The following is a 25,877-nucleotide window of genomic DNA, read 5'->3' on the forward strand; positions in this document are numbered from 1 at the left end:
GTTTTCCGTGAGGTGGGTCTCCGTTTTGCTGACGCTTACCGTCACGGAGGCCCGGTTCCGGGCGCTCTTGCAACGTAAAACCCCGGTGAACCACGGTGGGGGTTCGTCATTGTGGTCAAAAGGCCACACAAATCCGCGCCCCACAAGGCGCGCAATTTAAGGCGCCTATGACAGATTAAACCCAGATTACACGCCTTTAATTAGAGGCCACTGCATCCTCCAATTCACAATTACGAGGCTTTTATTTTGAAAGTAAGCGCAGCCCCGTTTCCGCTCTTCTCCACGACGCGCCACTCGTCCTCGGCCGCTCTCTCCTCTCTCCCCGCTCTGCCCAGCGCGCATGTGCCGCCTCTGACAGGTGATCGGAAGACGCCAACGTAGGAAGATGTGCCTTTAAAGGGGACAAACTTCGACCTGATGCGTTTGGTGCGACCGTGGGTCATAAATACACAAGAAGTTTATTTTTTGTATTTAGAATACAGCGACAATGACGTGTTAGTGACCAAAGTCCATCCTTCAATTTGTGCTGCTGAAACACCAAATTCTGCCGTTTGGAACACCCCCCCTTATGACGTCACAAAGGGCAACATTATCTCTTAATTTAAATCTCTCCGTCGGCTGAAGGTTCAACATAGCATGTGTTTTAGCATTGGGCAGTAAACAGAAGGCCAAGTATGCTGTTTCTGGAGATCTATTAAGGTTTATTGTCTCAGGATGCTCCAGTGGAGTCTGGGATAAAACATTAAGGCCTGTTCTATGAGCAGAATGCAGGCCCTTAAAAAATGTATTGAAATATTTTTGCTGTTTAGTGTTGCTGGCATTAAACATCCATTATTTTTTTCAGACAGTTGTGAAAAATAAATCAATTTGTTATGGCACCAGTTGAGATTATGACTGAATCTTCAAAAAGGGGGGAAATTGCCAGGGTTGAAATATTGAAAACGCAGATAAGACATCAGCAGCGATCGCTCATCAACCCGTCATGACTCAGGCCTGTTCCTGCGTCTCCTCTCATATCTCAGCCACGGTAGTGTGGAAGAACAGGAGGCTGGCAGCGACGACGGTGGCGGCGGCGTGCGGGGAGAGATCAGCGGGACGCTCGCCAGCCCTCCATAAATCACGAATCGCAAATTCTTTATCTCCTTCGGTCTTGATAAGAATCGATTGCTGCCGCTACCGTCGCTAACAGATAGCGTCTGATTTGAGTGCTTTCTTATGGAAAGCGGCACAAATGAAAAGACAAAACAAAAGAGACGAGGTCGCCTCACACGGCACGCGAAACAAAATTATGCCAGACAACTGGCTTTTTCCCCCCGATGGGCTGCAAAGAGATTGCAGACTGACGGTGCATTTTTGCCGCCTTAGCCGCCGCCGCTGCGCTCAGAATATGCGCGAGCAGGATATTAAAATACGTCGCCTTGGCTTTACATCAAGCAGATGTGCGTATGTACGACAGCGAGTGCTCATTTGCCGTGTTGCCCGCGCAGCTCTGGAGGGCAGATGTGTCCTCTGTGCGCGCAGCTCAGAGCCCCATGCAAACCTGGTCAGGGGGCCGCAGACGAGCACCGGGTGAGTCAGATTTGAATTCAAGGGCCAATCAAGGCCACAGTTTGTGGCTTTTAAGGAGGTAACAGTGACAGTTTTGCAGGAAAAGAGGCCGTTTTGAGCAGCTTATTCCAGTGGAGCAGTGGGTTTACAAAAAAAAACAGAAGCACATCTCTGCAGGAATTAGAATTTAGCCCCGTGTTTACAGCCTGGGAGAGGCGCTGGTGCCCTCTGTGACATCACAGAGGGCAACAGTGCATTTCACAGAGACAAATTGACCTTTAGGCCCTCTGACACCGCTGAGTCACAGACACCTCGAGCCTGACACAGAATGACACAGTTCCTCCACACGCCATCTGTCGCGGGGCAACACAGAGTGCCATCTCACGTGCACGTCAGCGCCACCAGCGCGTGCATGTGTCCCCCCCACCAAAAGCTCCCCCCTGCTCCCAGCAGGGCTCGACACAAGTTGCTGCCTTTGGTTTTTATCTCCGTGGTTCTCTCCGCTTCCATCTGCCGTCAGCAGTGAACCGCTACCCCTCTGTAGTGGAGTCAACGCTGAGGCTCCGCCCCCATCTTCTTCCTCACTGGTCAGCCGAGCGTGGCCTCATCATCGCCGCGAGCTGGATGCTGCTGCACGCCGCATGCATGCATGCATGCGTGCACGCAGCTCCCAATCAACCTCCTGCTGGCTCACCCGCACATGGGTGGTAAACACGGCGGGATGCACTGCACACCAGGTCTGCACACGCACGTACACACATGCACGCATGCATGCACACACACCAATGAGATGGACAGACAGACGCTGATGGGCAAACGCAAGATCAGAACACAGTGCCCTGGGCACAGGGTGTTCCTGGGCATGTGCGATACCAACACACACACACACACACACACACACACACACACACACACACACACACACACACACACGTTTGACGATTTCTGCAAGGACTTGTTCACACTTTTTAAACTTAACTTCTGTACAAGCAAACCTCGATTCTCACCTTGCATCAGAAGTCTGCTCTAAAATTTAGGAAAACAAGCAGTGAGAAGAGTTGAGGTCTTGGCCAAAATGCCCTCACTTCTCATCAAAATGCAAAACTTTAAGACTTTGAAGTGGGGACAAGTTTAAAGAGGGACATTAGATAGTACAAATAAATAAATAAATAAATAAATAAAAGTGTGATGAAAAGTTCAAACCTAAATGTTTGTGACGTACTACGAAGGGTTTTGAACATAATTATGTTTAACTTAAAGGTCAGTCAGGCACAGTTAATTAAACCTTGGTCATCATTTGCTGCTCATTTTATTGAGTTTAAATTTTTTCTGTGTCTGCTGGTGAATCCAAAATATTGCTATAAACCCACAAGCAGAACTTCTCTGTGAGTGTCAACAGGTTTTTCAGTTTGCTACCACACGCGGTCACTGTGCAGTGTGACCCAGCGTAAGTAACTGGAGCCATGTAACCAGAGCACGCTCACTCGGCCCCGTCGCCATGAAACGTGAGTCGGGATTTGTGTGGCGAAAGACAAAAAGAGTTTCTAGTTTTTAGCCTTGGACTCGAACACTGGGGAGTGGAACCTTTTGTTTATGAGCAGAGGAGGAGGAAGAAGACAAAGTCACATACCTTCATGATTAAAAGCTGCGAAGTGGAGCTGCTGCTGCTCCTGCTGCTGGTCGTGCTTGGCTCTCGGGTGACCGTCCCGCACACTGATGTTTCATTTCCTCTATATTAGCGCTGAGCCGTCCTCATCCCTATTAGCAGTCTGGCACACGTCTTAACTCCGCCCACAAGGCCGCTATCTCCTCACCGGTAAGACGTGGGTGAGGGCTAAAAATAACATCTTAAAGTCACGGAGCACCGCCCCTTCCCTCCACCTTCCCCACCCCCCTCCTCCACAACACAATCTTACTACCTGAGAGGCCCCTGTAATCCTCTTTCCCTGCCGAGGGACGGGCCAATCGCAGGCCGCCGTGCGCCCTAAGCCCGTTCTTGTGCACAGCGGGCACCGCGCACGGAGCCTCTCCTCAGCGATGCAAAGTGAATTATTCACACCCTGCTGAACTGCCTCTTCTACCCCGCGGCGTACTTTCACTCGCGGCGGCCCTTGCGATGCACCCACCCCACCCCACCCCACCCCCGAAAAGCTGCAGCGAGAAAAAGACAACAACGCCGTAACGGCGCCATCTGTTGATCTGGGTAAACACGCTTGAAGAAAACATACATGACTTTTGCCCGCGGTGAGCCTGCATGTGAGAAACGGGCCTCGCATCGCAGGTCTGATGCGCAAAGACGCACAAAGGGAGTCTGATTCCGAGGCCGCGTGAACGCAACGTGGCAGAGGCGGCGGTTCTGAGGTCGGACTCTTTATGATGTCACAAAGGGCACCGGTATATCTGCCAGGTTGGGCGGGCAACAACACCCGGATAATTGCTGGCTATGCCTTTTGAGACCACCTCGCTTATGGCCCCCAACCCAAACCTTGAATGTGTAGATGGTCCAACAATTCATCAGCGTCAGGGGGGGGCTGCAAACAGCGGGCTCAATATGCCGTCTCCTGGCGATCTCAATGTTTTTTGGGGGGATAATTCACTGTGCAAATGTTGCCAGTGGTTGGAAAATCCTTTAATTTATCTTTCAACCTTCAGATTACTATTGAATACTAAGTCGAAGCTAACAAACCTCCTTAGCTCTTGTCGGCGTGAATCAAATGTCTTTGTCTTAATCTGAGCCAGATTCAGCGGCATCCCAGCAGAAGTTCCCCACAGTAATGGATCCGTGTCTTCGCCGCCTCCCCCTCCTCCTCCTCCTCCTCTTCCTCCTCCTTCACTCTCACTCACCGCTCATGTTCATTTGTCCTCGAGAGCTCGACAGCAGCTGACATCTTAACTAATGCCGCTCCTGAATCTAATGGGCTTCATCATGGATTCATCAGCACCGGGAGAGAAACACCAGCCGGAACAATAATAGTAAAAGTGCCTGAAAAGTCTCATTTCAGGGAGTCGGAGGGTTGAGGAGATAAATGTCAAAGTCGTTGAGGTGCGAGTGTGAATCGCGTCACGCACACACACACGCCCCCACAGTTCGTGAGTCATTAACGCACACACACACACACACAGGCACACGCACACACCTGTTGTCAAGGTAGTGCGTCACAGCTGGTGACATCATTGCCTTGCAACTAGGGGGAGGGGTCGGGGGTTGTCCCCTGAGCCCAAACACAGATGAGTCACACACTTTGGAATTCAGAATGCGCGCGTGCGTGCGCGCGCACACACACACACAGACACACAGACACACACACACACAGGTAAACAAAGGGTGGAGGGAGGAGGAGGGCAGGTCTATATAATCACACCGGAAGGCCCCTCCCCCTTGAGTCAAATCCGTGAGGTGTTCTCACCAACCGGTTGCCAGGCCTTCAGCTTAACCTCTGCCGTAGTCCCAGCATGCGTTGCCATTCCTCCCAGGAGCGGACAGGAATAGGTCATGGATCACCTGGTCGAATCCCCCAAACAAATCAGCCCAAGGAGAGGTCAAAGTGGCCTGGCCTCACCTGTTGCCCCGGCCGCTTTTGAGTAAGGTGACTCTGTGACCTCGGGGGTGGCGCCATGGCGAGGAGGTGCTGCTGTAAGGGCCGTGACTCACGTCAACTGAGATTCATGAATAAAAAATCACATGCTGGGAAACAATAAGGAAGTCTTGTGAATATGCTGGTTGGAATGATAAATAGTTTAAAAAAAAAGGAAAACTGGGTTATGGTCAACAAACAAACTTTTGCGATTTACAACATGCAGCACTGTGTGTACTTCAAAAGTAGTGAATGCAGTGTGTCATACCAGCAACAGTTCAGCAAAGAAGGAAAAGAGGTTCTGCTCCGTTCGGCCTGATTGGTTTGATCAGCTGCACCTGCACCTGCTCACAGTTTCCTGTCAATAGCTGCGTTTCCATTACCCCTAGAATTGTGCAAACCAAAACATCGCAATAAAAAACTGGTAATGGAAACAGCTAAGCTTTGAAAAACCTCTCAAATATGGCTAAAAGGTTTGACGCTCTCATGATGTGGTTTTTCAGACGTATCAATATCGAGGTACATCGCAGAAGTGTCATGGAAACACTTTTTTTGCATTTACACGTCACTGGACGTGATGTACGAGATCACGTGACCAGTTCAAGTGAAAATGGCGCGTTACGATTGGATGGATGAGGAGACGGAATTTTTTTTATATAAGTAATCAAAGAGAAAAATATGATAATGATTCTTGACAGCAAACGTAATTACGGCGAATTACGGTTTATGCGCTTCACACCATTCAATGGGAACACCTGCAAATCGCAATTGTACTTTGTCAAAAATTTTTGCAAAATCGCTTTTACTTTTACTAACAAAAAATGGTTAGACATGTGGGCGGGGCCAGAAATGATACAGCTTAATCATAACGTAAAGGAGCGGCAAACACTCTACAACCACCCCCCAAAAAAACGGAAGCGAGCGTTGATTTGACCACTGGTGAAAGGCATTTTGCGGAGCAGGAGGGAAAAGAGGTTCAGCGGGGTTTCCGCACCCGTTGGTCATCGATCATCGGAGCGAGCTGCCCGGTTGCCATGGTTCCCGAGGCAGCTGACACTCACCTGCCGGGCTCCTTGTGACGGGAACCCTTGACAGCCGCTTCTCCCCAAGGGAGGGAGAGACGAGAGCCGCGGCGGGAAGTCCACGCCGAGAGAAATCAAGAGCGATGACGGATCCGACGACGCTTCAAAAGCACAAGACCCACAAAGGAGTTTGTTGCACTAACCTGTAGTTTTAATTAATCTGAACCTCCCCTTACTTTCTATTTCACACCACAGACTCACTCCCCCCCCATTCGCAATCCCTCGGGTTAGCTGCCGGGCGCGAGACGGAATTAGTCACTTTTCGTTTCGGAGTCCTGAGGCGAGTGCACACAGTCAAATAAAAAGGCTGTACACCGAGTACAATCATGGCAAAAAAAAAAAGAAAGAAAGAAAGAAAAGGGGGAAAAAAGCAGCACACTTTCAAGACTCAGACAGACGCACAGGACGTTCAAGGACAGTCGCCATGGCAACAAGACAGCCTGTTCATAACAAGTATGAAACTCGAGGGCAAGGAACATGATTGCGGTGCTCTAGTCACTGCAGTTGACATGTGCAATTACAGACAGATTACATACACACACACACACACACACGCGCACACAGTGTGTGCGTTTAGAGTGGCAGTGATGAGAGCATCCGAGGGAAAACACAACAGGAACAGGCGCCTGCAGCCTCCCCTCGAGGCCTCTGCTGTGCCTCGAAGAGCAGGTGGCTGCACAACAGTGACCCCCGGTGGTTATAAGGGAAAACAACAAGAGCTGCATTTGTCTGTGCTGGCGGAACCGAGGCCTTCTGTGGGAGCGTTTCCTTTCAATCTGCGCATGAATCTTCAAATTAAATATGACATTTTAGTTTTAGATATTTGTTTTGAGAAAAAAAGACATTTTATCATAAAATAGGCTTCACTATTTTGTGATTGAACACCAACACAAAACAAAACGAAAGAAGGAAGAAATGATGGCCAACCTTTAATTTTTTTCTTAACAGAGATGTTTTATTTGGACAACTGAATGCATGCCAGAAAGAAGTGTGTTACAGCAGCAGTAACATTTTCACCTTGGCAGAGGGAACACAGGTTTGGTAGAGAATGCGGTCTGCTCTACTTTATTGCCTCGACACACCAAGTCTCTTCACGTATGACCGTGGAGGGGCAGGGGCAGGGGGGGTGGGGATGGGGGAATAGGGCAGGAAATAGGACCATCGTCAGATCTCGCACAGCTTTGTCCAGAAGTTTACAGAAGTTCACCATCCATGACTTGCTGCTATCACTGTTTTGGCAAAACAAAACAAATTAAAAAGACAGAAGAAGATTCACACTTTGCTTGTAGGGAACTTTTTTTTTTTTCCTCTCACACAAACACGTAAAATTTTATTTTATTTATTTTTTTAAAAAAAGATGCACTGACTGAAGGTAGCATTCACATGCAGTATAACGTGTCTTCTCCTTCAGACTATTTTTTTTCTCCATTTTTCGCCACTATTTCTTTACAGAGATTCACAGCTAAAGTATTTTTTTTCTTTTTAAATTTCTGGGAATTATCTTTACACGTAACGTCGAGTGGATGAAGAGGAAGAGGTTTGGCTGGAGAAATCAAACAAACATCATCTGACAAAAAAGTAACAAAATTGTGCTTATAAATGGGAGGAAGTTTGCGATGAACTCCTCGTCTTTGTGTTTTTTTCCACTCATACGCTTCCCACGAAAAGGGGAATCCCGGGACATTCTAGTCAAGTTGGTCCATCAGAGTTTCCGTCGCCGTCGTCGTCTGTCCGCGATGAGCCAGAGAAATCAAATGCAGCAATATCAAAAATAAATGCGACCCTTTTCACAAAAACAATGAGCAATAAATAATAAAGTGGTGTTCTCGCACTGTATATGTACTGTATATACACAGAGAGTTAGGTTTGTTGTATATATGTACACAAAACAACTGGCAGTCTTGGTCAGACTGGGCCAGAATCGCTGGCTCGGATTCTATCAATTCCAGACAAAATCATATATCAGAGACGAAATAACTTACACAGAGTTCTGGAGAATGTGGAAAAATGCGCCACGAAGACTATTTTTTTTTTTTTTTTTTTTTTTTTTTTATGTTTTAGCATGTTTAGCTTGTTTGCCCCTCATAAAGGAGCACAGGTCTGCAAGGGAAGGGTAAATATAAAATAAAATGTTTCTTTAGTTTTCTTTTTTTACTTTTCTAAAAGGTAGGATGTAGAAAACCAAAGAAAAAAGCCTCTAGGATTTAAAATAACAAGCTTATTACAACGTCGACGTCATGCAGCAGGGCGGGAAGCGCGCGCGGGTGGAGCAGCTACGGTGGGCGGAGTCTCCAGCCGCCGCACGGCCGCGCGCTTTGTGCATGTGATGAAGCTGCTGCTGCTGCTCTTATTTTGAAACACTGTCCGGGGGCTCCCACTGCCCCAGCTGGTGCCAGCCGTCCCTTGCTGTTTCCTCCAGCAAAGGGCGGTGTTGCGTGACCAGGGTCCCATCAACTGGCAGTTCGGTCCAGTCAGGTCCAGGGAGCTCGAACAAATGTCTGAAAACCCCTCAGTGTCTCTGTCAGGTCCGTCTGCCTGCTGACACACACCTCGCCGACACCACCCTCTCTCTCTTTTTATTCTCTTTCTCCTGGTCGTATTTTTTAGAAGCTTATGTACAGGGAGGTTGAAGTGTCTGCCAGGCCGCTTTCCAGGCAACCAGCCACAATCCTCACACATTTACAGTACGCAGTCCAGTCCTGTTTTTATTTGATTTTTTTGCTTCAGCTCCTCCGAGTTTGTGTGGATCCATCTGAAAGTGTTGTTGGTTTGTTTATAGACGCTAATGTGGTTTAGTCTGCATGGGCGAGGTCACTGAATCGTAGACCATCTTGGGAGGATGCGTGTACATGTGTGTGTGCGCGCATATGTTTCGGATGCATGGGTTTGTGCTTTGTGCAGGTCCGGTTGCATGTTTTTTTTCACGTCCCTGTGCTTTTCTTCTTCTCCTCCTTCTTCTCCATCTTCTTCTTCTTCTTCTTCTTCTTCTCTTTCCTGACTCGCGCTCTCAGACGCTCCGCGGGGGTCTCTGCAGCTCGTGGGTCCTCCGGTTGCGTCCCTTCTTGTTCTCCTGCAGCCGCCTCCACTTGGCGGCATGCTGGCTGCCTCCCCTGGCTCCGCCCACCACGCCGCCCGCCACCGCCTTCGGGCCGCTTTGTGTCTTGGGGTTGTTTTTCGCCGCCGGGCCGTTCAGCAGAGTCGGGTTCTGCAGAGCCGGGTTCTGCGGAGCCTTCTGGCTGCTCTGGCCTCGTCCCTGCCCGTCCGCCACCGGCGACCCGGCCTGCAGCCACAGTTTGCCCTGCGGAGGGCCGGACTGCTGCCTCTGGGGGTTGGGGGCTCTGGGCTGAGCGCCGCCCGACCCCACCTGCTTGCCTGCTCCAGCCCCGCCCACCACCTGCTTGCCCTTCTTAGGCTTGCGGTCCTTCTTCCAGACCCGGTCGCAGAACTCCTCTACGCTGTGGAGGTCCGGGTGGTCCAGGAGGGACAGGAAGTCTCGGTACCACAGCCGGTGCTTTGCCGAGTGGCCCACGCCGCCCCCTGCTGGGGACGCCCCCGGCAGGATGTCGCCCAGCTTCTGTGCGGGGATGACCTGCAGGTGGAGGCGGAGCAATGGCTGGATGAAGCCGTGTTCCACCGCCTGGCAGTGGTAGACGCCCGTGTCCGATTGGCTCAGGCTGCGGATGAGGAGGCCCTGGTCCGTCCGGAGCAGCCGCTCGTCCAGCTTGATCTGGAAACACAGAAGTGGGGAGGGGGAGAATGGAGCTGATTGGACGAAAGCGTTGTAGAAATATCAAATTCCTGTTATAATCCCTTCCCAAACATGATACATGCTGAGCTCTGCCTTCTTTGCCAAACTATTCGCCTCCCCAGACTCCCCGACTCCCTGAACCTGGAGGGAAAAACGATGGAATCGCCAGGAGAAACTTTTCAAGGGGGGGGAAACGAACGTTTCAGTGTCCCAGTGTGATTAATTGTTGGGTGGTTGTAAACTCAGCGGGTTCCATAAAAAGCTTTATTTATAGCGACGTGTCCTGCAAGACAAACTCAAGCTCGGCTTTCCACGTCGCGTCGGGGAACCTGCGGTGCAGCGGTTTGTTTTTCTCCCTGTCTCAAAAGGATTTCTCCCAGATTCTGTTTCATTCGCAGCACTGGACTTGAGCCTCAAGATAATATAATATATTACACCCCCTGCTGGTCAGTCAGGCTTAATGGTTCAGGCGTCAGCCAAGCCAAACATCCACGCAGACGGTGCTCTTTGCGGACAATAGCGGCAAAGTTTCAGCGGAGGAGTTGTGTTGTGTTGTGTTGTATTGTGTGTTTTTTTTTTATTTATTTATTTTGTCGTCCTCCCTGTCCTTTTTCTGGCCGTACGCACCTCGTGCTTGCGCTCGTCGTTGGGCCTCTGCAGCTGCCAGTAGATGAGCGCTCGCTGCGACTTGGGGCTGCACTCCAGGAACATGGAGCTGTTCTCCACGCCGTACACGCTGCGGTCGTCCACGCTGCCTCCCAGTCCGTCCACGTCGTCTGCGGCCGGCCCGAGGGAAAGAGAGAAGTTAGAAGAGGAGTGACACAAGTGTGTGTGTGTGTGTGTGTGTGTGTGTGTGTGTGTGAGAGAGAGAGTGTGTTTGTGTGCGTCGAGGTACCGTGATGCTGAAGGTCCGAGCACTGCGAGAGCGGATCTCCGTTCCTGATGTCCTGACGCCGGGTTCGCCTGAAAAGAAACACAAACAACGACAGTTTAAATCCCTGGATTGGCTGGAATTTAAAATCTTTCTGCGGTGCTGACGGTTGACCACAAGGGGGCAATGTTAGCCAGCATACATTTTTTTTTTTTTTTTTTAAGCGACAGGAGAGGGTTTACAGACGAGAGGGTTTATTTATCTGACCCGGTGCTACTGGCAAAACTGTGCGAGCGAAAAGAGCAGAAGAAACATAAACCTGGCGAGGAATGAAAGGACACAGCTCATTTCAGTCTGACGAGGCCGTATCGTCAAGCGCGCGTGCGCACACACACACACACACACACACACACACACACAACTTGGCCCCTGAAAGGCATCAGAAAAGCGGCCTTGGTTTCATTGCACTTTCCATCTCAAAGTCTGCTGCGGGTTTTTTTTTTGCTTTTTTTTTGCCAAAGTAAAGTTGCTCTTCAACACTAACTACTACTAACTACCAGACATCAGATGTATTTACAGTGAGGCCTCGAAGGGGCTGGCGATAAATGGATGGACGGATGTAAAGGAGGGGGATTAAGAAAAAGTGGCAGTAAAAAGGAAACAGATGTACGTGTGCGAGAGCTCGACGTATCGCCTCCGTCGCCCGCTCTTTGCTCACGTGCCTAGTTCGTTACGACTCGCTGGCCATTTCTGCGTCTTTCCTGCCCGGTGAGAGCACGTGCACGTGCACAACCGTGAGAGCGGCTCTGGTTTTTCCTCCCCTCCTTTTTTTTTGAAAGAGCGTAGGAGGAGAGCCGTCGTGATCTTAACCGCCGGGTGTGCCACCTCCACTGTAAGCCCGCCAAGCCTGAGACCCACTGGCCCACTTCTGCCTGTGTGTGTGTGTGTGTGTGTGTGTGTATGTGTGTGTGTGTGTGTGTGTGTGTGTGTGTGTGTGTGTGTGTGTGTGTGTGTGTGTGTGTGTGTAGCGGTCAGGCTGATCCCGCTGGATGCAGCAGAGGGTAATTTGAGGGTGTGTATGTTCATACCTCCAGGCTGCTGGGTGAGGTGGTCAGACAAGACATGCTGGCTATAATTTAGTGTATGTGTGTGTGTGTGTGTGTGTGTGTGTGCGCACGTGTGTGCGTCTTCGCGGTAGGGCCAAACTCGCAACCACTGTTTCTGACAGCAGGTTGTCGCTCAGCTTTGCTGGATTACAGCTCTTCAGAAAGTGCCACCATGTCAAGCTGATGCGCAGCGAGCAGCGGTTTAGTTTGTTTGTGTCACGTCTTTCCGGGGAAGAGCTCACGGAAAAAAATCATTTGTTGAAAGCACTTTGTTGTTTTTTTTTGCATGAAAACAAAATTTGGAAGGTGGTTTGTTTTCCCCTGTTTTCCCTTTAATTAAGGCTAATTAACAAAAGTGACTCTGAGCTCTTGCAAAAAAAAAGAAAAAAACAACAAAATAAATAAGGGACAGAACTTTGGTGTCATTTTTGTTTGTTTCAATGTGAAAACAGCACCCACGCTCATGAGCAGCACTGCAGCCCTGCAGCCCACAGCGACCTCCTTTTCTTCTTGTTCTTTGCTTTCTTCTGCCGTCTTCAAAGTCACTCCATTCCTTCTTCAACGCACCTCGCACACTCAAAATGAAGTGTACCAAAGTCCTATTAGTCCTATAAATATTCAATTTAGGACACACTTTAGAATGTGTGCTTGTTGAAGCCAGTTAAACAAAAGATTGAATTAAAAAGTTGGGGCTGGTCAGCTGCATTATGAGGTCATTTCCCAATCCATGTATTTCTGCACTGGAGCAATTTTGTTTATTTGCTATATTTTTAGTCTGTTCGAGATTTACTTTTGCAAACTCGCTCTTGGGCTTGTGGAGGTCAGGGAAACAATGCCGCTCCTCCCCCGAGACTCCCTTGAGCCATGCATTCTCCCACGGAGCGCTGCTGCAGGTGCACAGATAAACCCCCCCCTTCGCCCCCCCCCCCTCCCCACGCTCCCCCACTGCAGGTGTGCGACGGCGTTCGCACAAAGCTCGGCAAACACGCAACAAACGCCGAGGCCAAACAAAGGATATGAAGGGATATCTTCGGCGGGCTCGTACCTCTTGGCGGTGGGGAAGTAGCGGGAGCACTCGGTGCCGTCCCAGGCGCAGTAGGGGTCCCGGGCCAGGCAGCACTCGGCGCAGGCCTTCCCGTAGACCTCGCAGCGGTGCAGCGGCATCTGCGAGACGCCCAGGGCCGAGCCGAGGTACAGCTGTTGCTGTGGGAGCGTTAAAAAAAAAAAAAATTAATACGGCCCTGGCGTGGAGGCCGAGGCGGTTTATGGCCCCGGCACTTAGTCGGGGCGACACTGGATATCGGAGTTAAACTCTCAGCCCCCCCCCCCCGTTAACGACGTTTGGCGGGAGGTTGAGTGTGGAAAACGAGTCTGTACCTGTTTGGTGGAGAGCTCCATGGCAGTGATGGGAGTGGGCTCCTGCGCAAAGGCAAACAGAGTGCAGCTGCCGTCAGACCGCGGCTCACTGTGCATTGTGTTGTGTTTTTATAGGTGCCGAGTTTTGTGAGTTTTTTTTTTTTCCTTCCTTACCCTGAAGACGGTCATTTCCTCCAGCACCACTTCCTCCAGGTCGTGCCAGCTCTCTCTGGGGATCATCACCACCTTCAGCACCGTGCCCACATCTGAAGACACACACACACACACACACACACACACACACATTTACACTCAACATCAGCCTAAACAAACAGGCTCAATCTGTAACTCACGCATCACTTTTTAACGAGCGAACTCGTAATTACGGCCTTATCTTCTAGCTGGTTTCACGTCTTTAGTTCATTCTTAAGACTTTAAGTGTTGCAAATGCACGACACATCAGCCCAAAACTGCATATTTAGCCCTCTGTTTACACCCTCCAGCAAAAATAATCGAACTAAAACTGATCATCATTGCGCTGTGCTTTCTGTGGGCGGGGCTAACCCGCAGCTGTCCCCACCTGTCCCGATGAACATGACGTCGTACTGGCCGTCCTCCGCCTCCACCCTGTCCACCACCAGCTGGGAGAACTGGTAATCCACGTCGGTCCGCACCATGATGGGACGGCCGCCTATCGGGTGCACCGGGTTGTACATGGCTGGGTGTCCCCTGGCGAAGGTGATGACATCATCGGGGAGGTCCTTGGTGGAGTCGAAGCCTCCGAACGTCTTGCTGGGGCACTGTGGGTGAAAATTCCCAAAGGTAAAGGCCGACGCTGGGTGTTTTTTTTTCTTATTATTCTAGCGCACACTTGCACGGCTCCCTGGACGGGGGGACTCACAGTGCCCGGTCTGGGGTAGGGCACCCTCCCCTGGAAGGGCACCCACTGGTAGTTGGGTCCGTCTCTGTGGGCGTAGGGTCCCAGGAAGACCCTGCGGATGTCTGCCATGTTGTACATACACACCGCCGAGCCCTTAAAGATGTTGCTGCGAAGGGAAGAAGAAGGAAAAAAAAGGGCAGGAGGTGAGCGAAGCTCCAGGAGTTTTCGCGGGCGGCGACGTGAGGAAAGAGTGAGAACAGAGACAAACATGAGGGGGATTAGGAGCCGGAGAATTACCGAAGACAGACGACAAAATGACCCCTCATCACACAAAGACGGCGAGGGGGCGGGGCCGTCACTGCCTGAGTGCAGCAATGACAGACAGGGAGTTCACTCGATTGCCTCCAGCCTCATGAGAACAGACAGGAATTTGGGCTACGCACACCAACGCAACGGCAGCAACAGCACATGACCTGCTTCAGAAAACATATTTCTTTTTTAAAAATGGAAAATCTCTCTTCAATATTTTCGCAGCTCTCACCGGGGCCAGATGGGTGGATTTTCAGCTCGGTGGCAGGCGAATGCAAGTACGGAAAATGTTTTTTTTTTAAAAATCAGATGGGGGAATTTTTATTCCAATTCCCCTCGAGGTCATCCAGAAGACAGCAGTTTAGACTGCGGCTCATTTAATGAGGAGAAATGGAGGGATCTCACAAGAAGCCATCCAAAGTACACACGACCGGTTGTGTAAAATTGAACACTGACTTTGAGAAACCGACCGAAAAAAAACTAAACAGCTTCAGTGTTCGGAAGGTTTTGAATTGTTTGTCCTCCGCCAGCTTTATCACTGTCCTACAGATGGCAGATTAGAATTTGGACAGCAGCTCACTTTGCGTTCGCCGGAACCAAAACGCTTCAGCGAGTCGACGCTGACGCCCCCCCGCCTTTTTTGTGTCTTTGCTGACTGTGACAGGAAGTTGCACCCGGCTAATTATGGACGTGGCTATGGCTGGCTTGCTGGCGGAGGCGCTCATTGAAGCGTTGAAGATGAATGGATTAACATTTGAAAATGTTAATTACGGAGAAATTCAATTAAGAGGGGTAGAAGAATCAACGGTCGAATAAAAAAAAAAAGAAAAAAGGATGACGAGCGAAACGTGTGTCCCGCAGTAATGTATGTGAAAAAACAGCGCCGGCAGCTTCTTCTTTTGTGCCCCATTAGGCAGCAATATTAGAAGTCGGCCTTTGTGGCGCTTTGCCCCGATTCATCTCCCAGAGAAGCGACCACTTACAAAACCAATTACACCACTCTGAAACCTCAGTGCCCAATAATGAAATTCTTAAAGCCAGTTTGTGTGTGTGTGTGTGTGTGTGTGTGTGTGTGTGTGTGTGTGTGTGTGTGTGTGAGAGAGAGAGAGAGAGAGAGAGAGAGTGTGTGAGTGGAAGCAAACCGACATATCGGTATGTGTATGTTCTACTTTAGCATTGCACATCTGCACAAGCTGCAAAATTGAAGTGTGCGAAATATACACACACTAATCAAGCTGTGAAATCTGAACATTGCAACCTAGAAGTGAGCGGCCGTAGAGTCTCAACACTTTCTGAGGCTGTATGTTGATGCTATCGGCTAGCTATCAGCTAGCACCGCTAGCTAGCTCCTCCTTCTTCTTCTTCTTCTTCTTCTCCAAAATGCAAATTCATTGTAATCACGCTAAGCGGCGCCACCTGGGCTATTTCCAATCACTTATCTGCTCTGGCCACGTGCATACACCGATAGTGCCACACCCCAGTCCCTACGAACACACACCAACCCCCCTCCCCCGACCTTATTCCAAAGGCTAAGGCGTCTGCATTCGGGGAATATCATGTTTCTCTCGCCTCCCTGATACCCAGTAATCTGATTTCCCCCACAATCCCCTGGCAGGGTTTGAGGGGGACAGGTAGCGCAGCAGGCGGAGTGTATCGGCTAAAAGCAATCTACAGTGTGAAATGTGGCAAATTTAGGGGGGTGGCGGGGGTCGGACACCTGTAAGTGGATTATGGGAAATGGGGGGGCGCCCTGTCTGGGAATTCTGAGAAGCGGGGAGGCCACGCTCGGCTGCTTGCGTCCAGTGGTTGTGGAAATTGTAGATGAAGGGGAGTGAAAATGGCTGTGAAATATAAAACGTGCAGGTTGTTTTTTTGTTTTTTTTCACCACTTGTGGAGGAAATAACTTGTCCAGGAGCACAGACAGCGACCGGCTCCTTCACATGTCCTGGGCAGCAAATCAAAAGACAAAATGTGATACCGCCTGCTTGGTCTGCTGAGCTATTTTAGCTACTGGAGCCGGCGCAGGTGGACGGGGCGTGCATGTGTGTGTGTGTGTGTGTGTGTGTGTGTGTGTGTGTGTGTGTGTGTGTGTGTGTGTGTGTATACCTGGATGTGGTGAAGATGGCGTAGATGAGGGGATTCTTGGGGTCCTTGGAGCTCATGAGGAACACGTCCTCTGCAAAAACACAAAAGGGGAGAAAAAAAGGTGAGTTGGCATCCAGGTTTTTTTTGTGGGTCTTTCTGCCGTCTTCGACAACTCACGCAGCTCATCGAAGTGCGTGTCGATGCCGTTGACCCCGGGGACCGAGCACAGGAGGCGGGCCTTGAGGAAAGTGGTCCACTTGTTCACCAGACTCCTGTGGCCTCCCATGTCGTTCTGAAGATGCAGAACGAACAAAAAGAAGCTCAGAGTCGGAAATATTTGCACTAGATAATAAAAGAAAAAAAAATAATAAATTTTTTTAGACAGGAAGGAAAAGCTTCTGTGAGTGTTGTTACCTTACAGAGCTGTCCTATCCTGGAGATGGTAGCCTTGCCCGTGTGCTCCCCATCCATGGCGTTCTCCTTGAAGAAGAGGAAGATCTTGTCGTCTTCGGGGTTGTCACTCTCTGGGATCAGGTGTATTCCCAGGAACCTGGGGTCTGCAGAGAAACAACAACAAGTTACGGCACTGCTCTCTAGATTTGTTTTCGTCGTGTTTACAATTTATTGACTCGAAACGCAGCGTTTCAGAGCCTTTGGCCCTGACACAGCGCCCCCTGCAGGCCGGGTGGAGGAACACGCGGCTTCAGTCGCCTGCCGGTTGGTCGGCCTTTCACGTTTCGCACAAAAAGTCTGTGTATTTGCCACAGCAGAGGATGAAAAAAGGAGAGGAGCAGGAAGGAGGAGTGGACTGGCGATATCATTCTTTCTGTTTCAAGTAAAGTGAATCTAATTTTAAAACAAATAAAAGCTGCAAAATGTAGCTTTAACCTAATTGGATCACCCACACCTCCACACTACTTTCTCCCCGCCTATTTAACAGCCGTACTCTGCTTCCATGGCAATCCTTTCACCTCTATTTTACACCTCTGAAACCAAACCCTCCCTCTTGCCCCCATATTCTGCAGTCACGGCTCGGCAGCGACAGCCCCTTCACTTTTACGCACTGCCGCTACAGTATCTGACTTCAGCGCTCCCAGTCCAAATCCCACATAAACCCCCGTCTCCAGACCACATCCTCGCAAAAACACACACACACACATGGCTCCGATTGTCCCACTCGAGCGCTGAGTGTGCCTCTTTGTCGAGGAGCGGCTGGTGGGAGGAGCCAGACGCCAAGTCGCTCAAGGGGGGGAAGCAACAAGCAGTGCCGTGTTACGCCTCCCCCGGCCGTTCAGGGATATAGAGTAGCTGTGAAAAAGCCGAGCGCGGCCAAAGTGGCCAGCAGATTTATAAGCAGTTGCGAGGGTGTGAGGCTGCCGGTGCGGATGGTGTGTGCAGGCGTCCCACCGCCACCACGGCCGACGCCACCACCGCGGGTTCGGCGCAAATCCAACGGTTTGTGCACTCGACCAATCAGACGGGGCCCCCAAGTGAGCTCATCCGACTGGTGAAATCCAGCAGGAGGAAGAGGAGGCTCTTGCTCGACCCGGCACTCAATCAGCGTTGAGAGTGAGGTAAGGGCCCCGCCGAGCTGAAAGCCCCACCACCAGTTGACCCTAAATCCTTTTTAAAGAAAAAAAAAAAAAAAAAATCAAGTAGAGCGGTGGATCTAAGCGTCCCCAAAATTCTCTCTCGTTACACTGGAGTGGCGTGTAACCTTGCTGATAAAGGCTCAATTTTTAGAATCCCCCCACCGTAACCAGTAATCCATGCAATTACAATCCCCTCCATTGTGGAGGAGAAAGAGAGTCAGATTCTGCGGCGGCAACCGGATGGACACCCCCCACCCCCACCCCCACCCCCACCATCACCACCCCTTCGCCCCTCGTGGCGTGTTTGTTTGAACAAGGTGAAAGATCGATGGGGATTAACGACCTCTCCCTTTTAAGTCAGTCTCTATTAATATGTCACGTTAATCAGCGCAGCGCTGGAGGGCGGTGTTTTCGACGGGGGTGGAGGGCGGTGGGCAATTGGGGGCTTGGCGGTGGTTTTTGGTTTAAAGGGGAAACTGGGAGGAATTTGACTCCAGGACAGGAAAACAGCTGAGAGCGGATTAGCTCTGTGGGAAAACAGGGATGGCACAGCTTGAGTGGGAGGGTTGGGGGTGGAGGGGCGTGGCGAAGGTTCAAGTTGACCTTTTGTGGCTCCCCAAAGTCCTCGGTGGACGTGGAGAAAGACAGCCGGACGGACCCGGGCAGCCAGTCAGACTAATCCTCCCGCTCTGTGAACGGCCGCAACGTATCTGATGTCCGAGCGCGAATGGAAGCGATCGGCGGCTCGAGGCTTAGCGCCGCCACGTCCGATGAAAAGATCGGCCAGCAGTCCAGTGATGGGAAGAGAGCAGCTCGCGGGCTGCAGGAGGCCAATTTTCTCCGAAGGGTGAGTTTTGAGTCTGTGCTTGTGAGGTTTGGGAATTGGATTTAATCTCGTTTTTACAGTCGGAACTCCGCAAACTGAAAAAGTGCAACACAGAATGAGACCTTTCCATTGAGGAAAAAAAAGAGACAGGAAATGATAATCAATCCTTGGACCAGTTTTGTGTTTTTTTTGTTTTTTTTCACAAAATGTTTCTTACCGTTCAGCCATCTTGAGTCATGCTGCTCCGTCCTGATTGGATGATGGTCCCCCAGCGTACGGAAAATAGCAAAGTCCCTCCCCATGAAATCAGCCGACGTGCCAGAGTAAAGCTCTCCGTCTGCCAGGGAGGAGAGAGAGAGAGAGGGAGAGCGAGAGAGAGAGAGAGAGGAGAGGGTTGTTTCTGTGGCTGTTGTTGCGAGGGAAACAAACGTTCAGAGGCCGCCGCCACCGCTGCCCCCTGCTGGCTGAACGCGACAACTTCCCGCGACTCGTCCGACTCACCGAGCAGGAGCGACGCTGACAGCATCTTGGGGTCGTAGGGGCTCTTCCCGCGGCCGTTCTCGAAGTGCGGGCCGAGTCGGAAGACGTTCTCCTGTGGGGTCAAAGGTCAACAGCAGTTCAAACAGGGGCTGAGGGGCTCAAAAAAAAGCAGAAGTGGCGTTCGAGAGGCTCTGTTTCGAATTACAGACGATACTGATTACAGAGCGCCGCGATGGGGACGCACCGCACCGCGAGCTCAGGCCAGACAGAAGCAATAAAACGTGTTTTCTTTTTCTTTTTTCCTTTTCTACATTGATTAAAGAGCAGCGAAAACCATCTGTAATTGTACACAATAACAGGGATGACAGAGGAGGAGGAGGAGGAGGAGGAGGAGGAAAGCTGAGCAGACCCTCAGACTGTCTTCCACCCCCATCCGCCAATCATCACTAAGAGTTGTAACTTTGCATAATTTTGTTTATTTAAAAAACAACAACAACAAAAAAACAAACGGTTTGCCCATTTTACAAAAATAAATAAATAAATAAAAATCCTCACCTCTGCCCTTTTGCCCATTTCCAGGAAGGCGCAGATGGGGTGGAAGGCTCCTGTGCCGCAGATGTAAATGTGGGTCTGGTTGTACGGTTGCAGCACCCGGACAAAGTTATTACACTCTTTCTGAAAAAATGAAAAAGGGGAAACAGCGAGCATTAAAACAAAACCACCAGTCAGCCACCGCTATTAGGACTTTTTTTTTTTTTATATGCGGAGCCGCAACGGAGCGAGCGACTTCCAGCTCTGTTTACACTGAAACCATGCCACTGCCGCTCGTTACGCGGCCTTGTAAAAAGGGGTCCGACTAGGCTCTTAATGGAGCCGCCACGTGTTACCATAGACTCCATCCATTTCATAAAGTTTAAATTAACTTAGAACTCTTCCTTTTCAAAATTGTCCTTTTTTTTTTTTTCTTTAACCAGAGACAAGCCTTTATCGCAGAGAGAAGGGCGGAACAAAAGAAAAAAAAAAAACCCTCCACTGGAATTCTCTTTAGCGCGGAGGGACTTTCCAGTCCGGAGAGGCTTCCAGGAGGGAAACGAGACCACTTGAAGGAAATCCCACCTGCGAGACTCGTGCAAAAAAAAAAAAAAGATCTTGGATTTTTAATGATCCGTGCGTTCAGGTTTACCTTGGCCTCTCCATCTGCGGTTTACAATCCCGGCGGCGTGATACTGTTCATTAGAGCGCTAATCAACAGCATAGGCTAACGTAGGAGCTTATTAGCGGCCCAGAGGACTCGACTCGAGGACACATGTGTTTAAAAGATTAGCCTGGGATTTCGCCCTTATTGTAAATACACGCTTGGATATCCACCTCGCAATTTAGTTGCGCGCTGGCCCTCGGGGATTTGGGGGAGTGAGCGAAGCGCCGGCCATGTCTCATCGCGAGCAGGAGCGGCCAAGTGAGGCTCCCGGCGACGCGTGTGTCTCTCAAGGCTTCAGAAAAAAACCTCGCTGACATGTGGGGATGTCCTCTCCATGAGTCACGAATTAGAAGGAGGAGGCTGGGTTCGGCTGCGAGCGATGACATTTTGCACTTCCGCAGACTCACGCAGACACATTCTGGGACGGCGCTCAGTGGGCCACTGCCAAAGAGCCGTTCAGAGTTTCCATTTTCCAGCAATGAAGACGTTTTTGATTCTTGACCGGCAGTAATCCGCTGTCACGGCCCCGCCTTGATTTAATATAAACATTTGTCATTTATTCCAAAGACAGAACGGATATTTTGCCTGGTGATGGAGCCTCTAACCTATTTTTTTTGGGCATGATTAAAGAGAGTTAAGCATCTGTCCAAAATCTGAAGAAAGACAAATTACTTATTCTTCACGGTTAAAATGACGTTGCTGAACTACGCTAACTAGCCTTTAGACATATCATTTAAAATTCATTTTGTCTTGTTCTCAAGAAAGAAACACTGAATCTTTTTTATTTTTTTTTATTTTTTTTAAATTTGGCCACCTCGCAAGCCAGGATCATTAAGATTTCAGCATGGAAACCTCAATTATCCATCCTGCCAAAATCCCACTGCAAGTGTTTTTCTTTCTTTCATTTGTCTGTAATAAAAAAACAAACCCAAAACAAACCCAAAACATTAGACTCCGCAACCAGTCTGCTTCCATTTAGCGGTGATGAAACTCGTCGCCAATAAAAAGAAGACATAGAGGAAGAAGAGGAAGCCACGCAGAGCTAACGCTAACAAGACTAGCGCATTGTAAATGTAGCAGCAGCGGCTGTTTCTCTGAATGGAGCAGCACTTTCACATTGAAAAGGAGAACAGCAGACCGCGCTGAAGGCTTTTTCGAACAAGATTTGATGTCTCTTCAGAGCAGTTTGGGCAAGAATTCAGTTATTTTCTCCAAGTTTTGCTTCCTCTTTGCAAACACTTTCAACCGTACAAGTCTGTGTGTCTTTGTTTGTGTTTGATTTTGCCCCTCTCAGCGACTCCTGAGCTGGCTCTGTTCAGACGGAGCAGCAAAGCTCTGCGGTGGGTCGCTCGTTTGGCACTCACAGAAGTATCTATTGCCAGTCGCTTAAAGGCATCAGGCCGCGTCCTGCCTCCAGGTGAAATACGGGACGCCCCCGATTGCAAAACCGCGTGATTACACCAAAAGCCGCGACAGCCGGCGAGGACAAATGAGTCGTTATTGGGTGAAATGAAGAATCGTTCTTTGGTGGTGACTTTCCAGCGGGCACAACGCATTGAAAGGCCGCGGCGCTTTTGGAGGAATTGAGTCAGGCTCTGAGATGAAGCTGTGACCGGCTGAAAAGTAACCAAAAAAATGCCGTTTGGAATAGTTTCGGATTACGAGCGGCTCAAGACATCCTGCCTCCATAAACTGGGCCCCGGAAAAGCACACAAAGGGGAATCTGAAGCCCTTGACTGAGCGATTCAAGATGCAACAACCTGGGCAGAGTTACAGTCGACTGCCAAGCAGAGTGATATGGCCGCCAGGCATTTTCACAGGGGCAGCTGCTACATTTGCTCCGCAGCTGTAAAAATGCGCTCCAGTGAAATGCATCGCTCACTCTGGGAGCTCCAAATGCTTCCGTAATGTCCTAATCAAGATCCGTCCTCGGCCGCCTCGCTCCCCCTCGCGAGCGCAAAACCTTCCAGCCGCACGCAAATAGCTCATCATCATTGTTGTGTGTGTGTGTGTGTGTGTGTGTGTGTGTGTGTGTGTGTGTGTGTGTGTGTGTGTGTGTGTGTGTGTGTGTTATTTCCCGCCGTGGCGCAACCCATGTGGTCCGCAAAAGGGATGCAGCCTAGCCTGGATAATCCTTAAAACCCTCCTGCCGCAGCGGCCCAGGCTCAGCCGGCCGTGAAATTGGGATCAGATACGCAGAGTGGGACTATCCAAATAGCGACGTGTAAAAAAAATGAAAAAAAATAAAACCCTTTTCCGTTGCCGTGAAAAACTAACAAGCAAACACAAAAAAAATTTGCACAGGCTGGCACTTGTGAGCCAACAAGGGACGGTGCAGATAATAAATCGCAAACTCAAACAGACTCAGGTGACCTTGGCTGTGTCACACGGACACGCAAAGCACCAACCAGGCCGAGGCTTCACGTCCGTAACTTCAACGCCGGGAGAGCGAAGGAGCTTCAACGGTTATTACTCACCACAAAGTCCTTGCCAGCCCACTTGCACTCGTCCCTCTTGGACAGCGTGGCGGGCCAGGAGATCTGCGCAGAGGGATGACAGAGAGAAACACGACACAGTCAGGCAGCGCCGGAGGTGGCGAGAGGAGAGATGCCGTCTGGGGAGTCAGCGCGGTGATTCAGTCAGACCGCGGCCAGATCCGACTGCAGGGCTGGTCGGGATTTTTTTTTTTTTCTTTCTTTACTCTCACAACTCCAAGTTCCCCTTTTTTTTTTCTTTCTTCTTATTCTGCCCCACCGGTGCGCTCTGAGGTGTCGCGCGCACCGGTCATAAATTAGCGTGAAACTGTTTCATAACTGGACAGGAAAACCGGTGGAAAAAAGGAGTCATTAAATCAAATGATGCATTTAATGCCGGGATATTTTCTTTGCTGTATTGTATTTAAGGGGGAAATTAAGCAAGGCAAGCCTCCAGCAACCATTAATAAGTATGTTTGGAAACAGTAAGTACAATTTGCATCGTCCAAAAAGTCCAACTTTTAATTTCTTGGCTTGCTCCGCGCTAATGCGTTGTGATGTCACAAAGGGTAAAACAAAGGACTGGGCCAAAGCTTAAACCCAGACGTGTTCGCAGCAGGCGGGTGCAAACAGAGGGCTAAATATGCTATTTCACAGAGATTGTGAAGCTCTGAAACTGGGTTTTTAAAACAGGACTTTTAAGGTGAAATTTTAAATAATACAATGTGTGGATATTTTAAACACAGCCTTTATCTGAGGAAACAGAGGATCAGTCGCTCTGGGGACATGTAAGTGGCTAGACAATACACTACTGATTACGCTTAATTCTTTTCAACAGATATGGACAGACAAAGGAAATGTATGTGCATGCATTTTCACGTCTCACACACACACACGCACTGTTGCTAGATCTTATCTCCTCTTTCTGTTAGTTTTCCTTACTTGCGCCTTTCAGGGTAATTAGATAAGAATTGCTTCCACATTTTATCTCATTATGACGTGAGCGAAAAAGAAAAAAGAAAAAATCCAAACAAGGAGGGGAAAAAATTACGCTCTCTCTCTCTCTCTCTCTCTCTCTCTCTCTCTCTCTCTCTCTCTCTCTCTCTCTCTCCGTCTGCATTGACTTTGCATTTTTTCCAGCCCTGCTCGGCTTTCTGCAGCCCGCAGCTCCGTCTGCGTCGGCCACGGCAGCAGTCAGAATCAGATAAAAGGTAACGGCTAACCTAGTCCAGGTGCTGTAATGGAATTACTGACGGCCCCGTCTGGGCAGGGGGCGGGATGAAGGGAGAGAGCTCGGATATCACTTCTACCTGCTTCTGGTCTCTGTTGATGTTGACGAGGTCGAAGGAGAAGATGTGGTCCTCGGCCCCCACCAGCAGCCGCCCCCGCTCCTCGTCCAGCAGGAAGGCGTCGTAGCTGGAGCTGTTGGCCACGCCGTCGAAGGTGACCAGGTTACTCGAGTCCAACATTTCTGGGAGGAGGCGGGGGAAATGGGACAAAGAGTCAGTCCGGACAGGTCGTGAAAACACCCACAGGGCAAAGAAAAATTTAACACGTGGGAAAAAACTTGCATCATACACTGCCAGTCAAAAGTTTGGACACACCTGTTTCTTCTTTATCTTTACTACTTTCTACTCTGTAGATACAGACTGAAGACATCAAATGTGACCAAGATATGTGGATTAATGTGACAAAAGAAAAAAAGGGTGGCTGTTCTATATAATCTAAAATATGAAACTTGTTTGAGTTATTTCACACTTTTTTGTTTATTACATATTCCATATGTGTTCATTCATAGTTTTGATAATGATTGAGTGACAATCTACAATGTAAACAGTCATGAAGATGAAAGAAAAACCATTAAATCAGAATTATGTGTTCAAACTTTCGGTGTATATCGGAAGTGTAAGCGATGGCCATATTTCCTCGAGTCACTTTACTGATGTTTCCTACAGTAAATAAATCCAAACACGAACGGACTTCTTGCACACACTCAATTTTAGACACGCTTTGTGACATCACCAAGGGCACCACCACCTCAACCACCACTGCTCCCACCTCAGTGACCACCGTCCCCACCCTCCTACACAGTGTATTGACCCCGCCCCCTACAGCTGCCAGCTTTTCCTCCGCTTCTCAGTGCGCGCAAACAAAGCTTCAGTTTGAGCAGGAGGCTGCAAACAAAGGGCTAAATATGATGTTATGATTCCTGGAGAGGTGAAGTGTTTTGGGGGCGGTTAATTAATCATGCCAGACTGCTCCGCTGGAGTCCACCGTGACATTCAAGATCTGAAAATCGGTCGAACACGGAAGCATTTCAGACGGTGCCCACAGCTATCCCGATCCGACCTTCTTGTCTTGAATTAGGCACTTTTGCGTGTTTCCCTTAATTGCTTTTCCACACACGCACACACGCATATACATACACACACACATACACACACACACACACTCGGGAAGGCATCAGTCAGGTGTAGCGTGAGGCATTGTGAAGTGAGCACAGCATGTCCCAATCAGGGATACGGTTCAGGCTGTTCAGCCGTGTGATTGGTTGAATAATTCATGCCGACTCGAGGGCCAGGGGGAGGCGCTGTGTGTGTGTGTGTGTGCTAGCAGGCGAGTCCTGGCGAGTGTGTAACCTTTAAGTGGGTTATTAAATCAGCAGCGCCACACAAAAGCGGGACTGCACAGCAGCACCTGCACCTTCCCGCCACCGGCCCGTCCGGCCTGAACCGGCCCGGCGTGC

At 49.8% G+C, this 25,877-nt stretch overlaps 1 protein-coding gene across 1 annotated transcript in view; it reads right to left on the minus strand.

The window, feature by feature from the left end:
• Positions 1–7,133: 7,133 nt before the first annotated feature.
• The window catches only part of sema3aa (sema domain, immunoglobulin domain (Ig), short basic domain, secreted, (semaphorin) 3Aa), a 30,837-nt gene continuing 12,093 nt past the window's right edge, over positions 7,134–25,877 (minus strand). Inside the window, exons 2-17 of the mRNA XM_076030129.1 lie at positions 24,442–24,602; positions 23,135–23,197; positions 20,015–20,134; positions 19,481–19,571; positions 19,197–19,316; positions 16,976–17,118; positions 16,739–16,853; positions 16,583–16,652; positions 14,188–14,332; positions 13,867–14,086; positions 13,461–13,552; positions 13,308–13,349; positions 12,976–13,133; positions 10,849–10,916; positions 10,581–10,729; positions 7,134–9,932 (exon numbers count right to left, since the gene is read on the minus strand). Coding sequence (XP_075886244.1) covers positions 9,213–9,932; positions 10,581–10,729; positions 10,849–10,916; positions 12,976–13,133; positions 13,308–13,349; positions 13,461–13,552; positions 13,867–14,086; positions 14,188–14,332; positions 16,583–16,652; positions 16,739–16,853; positions 16,976–17,118; positions 19,197–19,316; positions 19,481–19,571; positions 20,015–20,134; positions 23,135–23,197; positions 24,442–24,602 — 2,477 coding nt within the window. The 3' untranslated portion in view covers positions 7,134–9,212. The remainder of the gene's footprint in view (positions 9,933–10,580; positions 10,730–10,848; positions 10,917–12,975; positions 13,134–13,307; positions 13,350–13,460; positions 13,553–13,866; positions 14,087–14,187; positions 14,333–16,582; positions 16,653–16,738; positions 16,854–16,975; positions 17,119–19,196; positions 19,317–19,480; positions 19,572–20,014; positions 20,135–23,134; positions 23,198–24,441; positions 24,603–25,877) is intronic.

This window comes from Nelusetta ayraudi, unplaced genomic scaffold, assembly GCF_046127955.1.
Source record: "Nelusetta ayraudi isolate G7.1 ecotype Tasmania unplaced genomic scaffold, CSIRO-AGI_Nayr_v1 ptg000027l, whole genome shotgun sequence".
Taxonomy (NCBI): domain Eukaryota; kingdom Metazoa; phylum Chordata; class Actinopteri; order Tetraodontiformes; family Monacanthidae; genus Nelusetta; species Nelusetta ayraudi.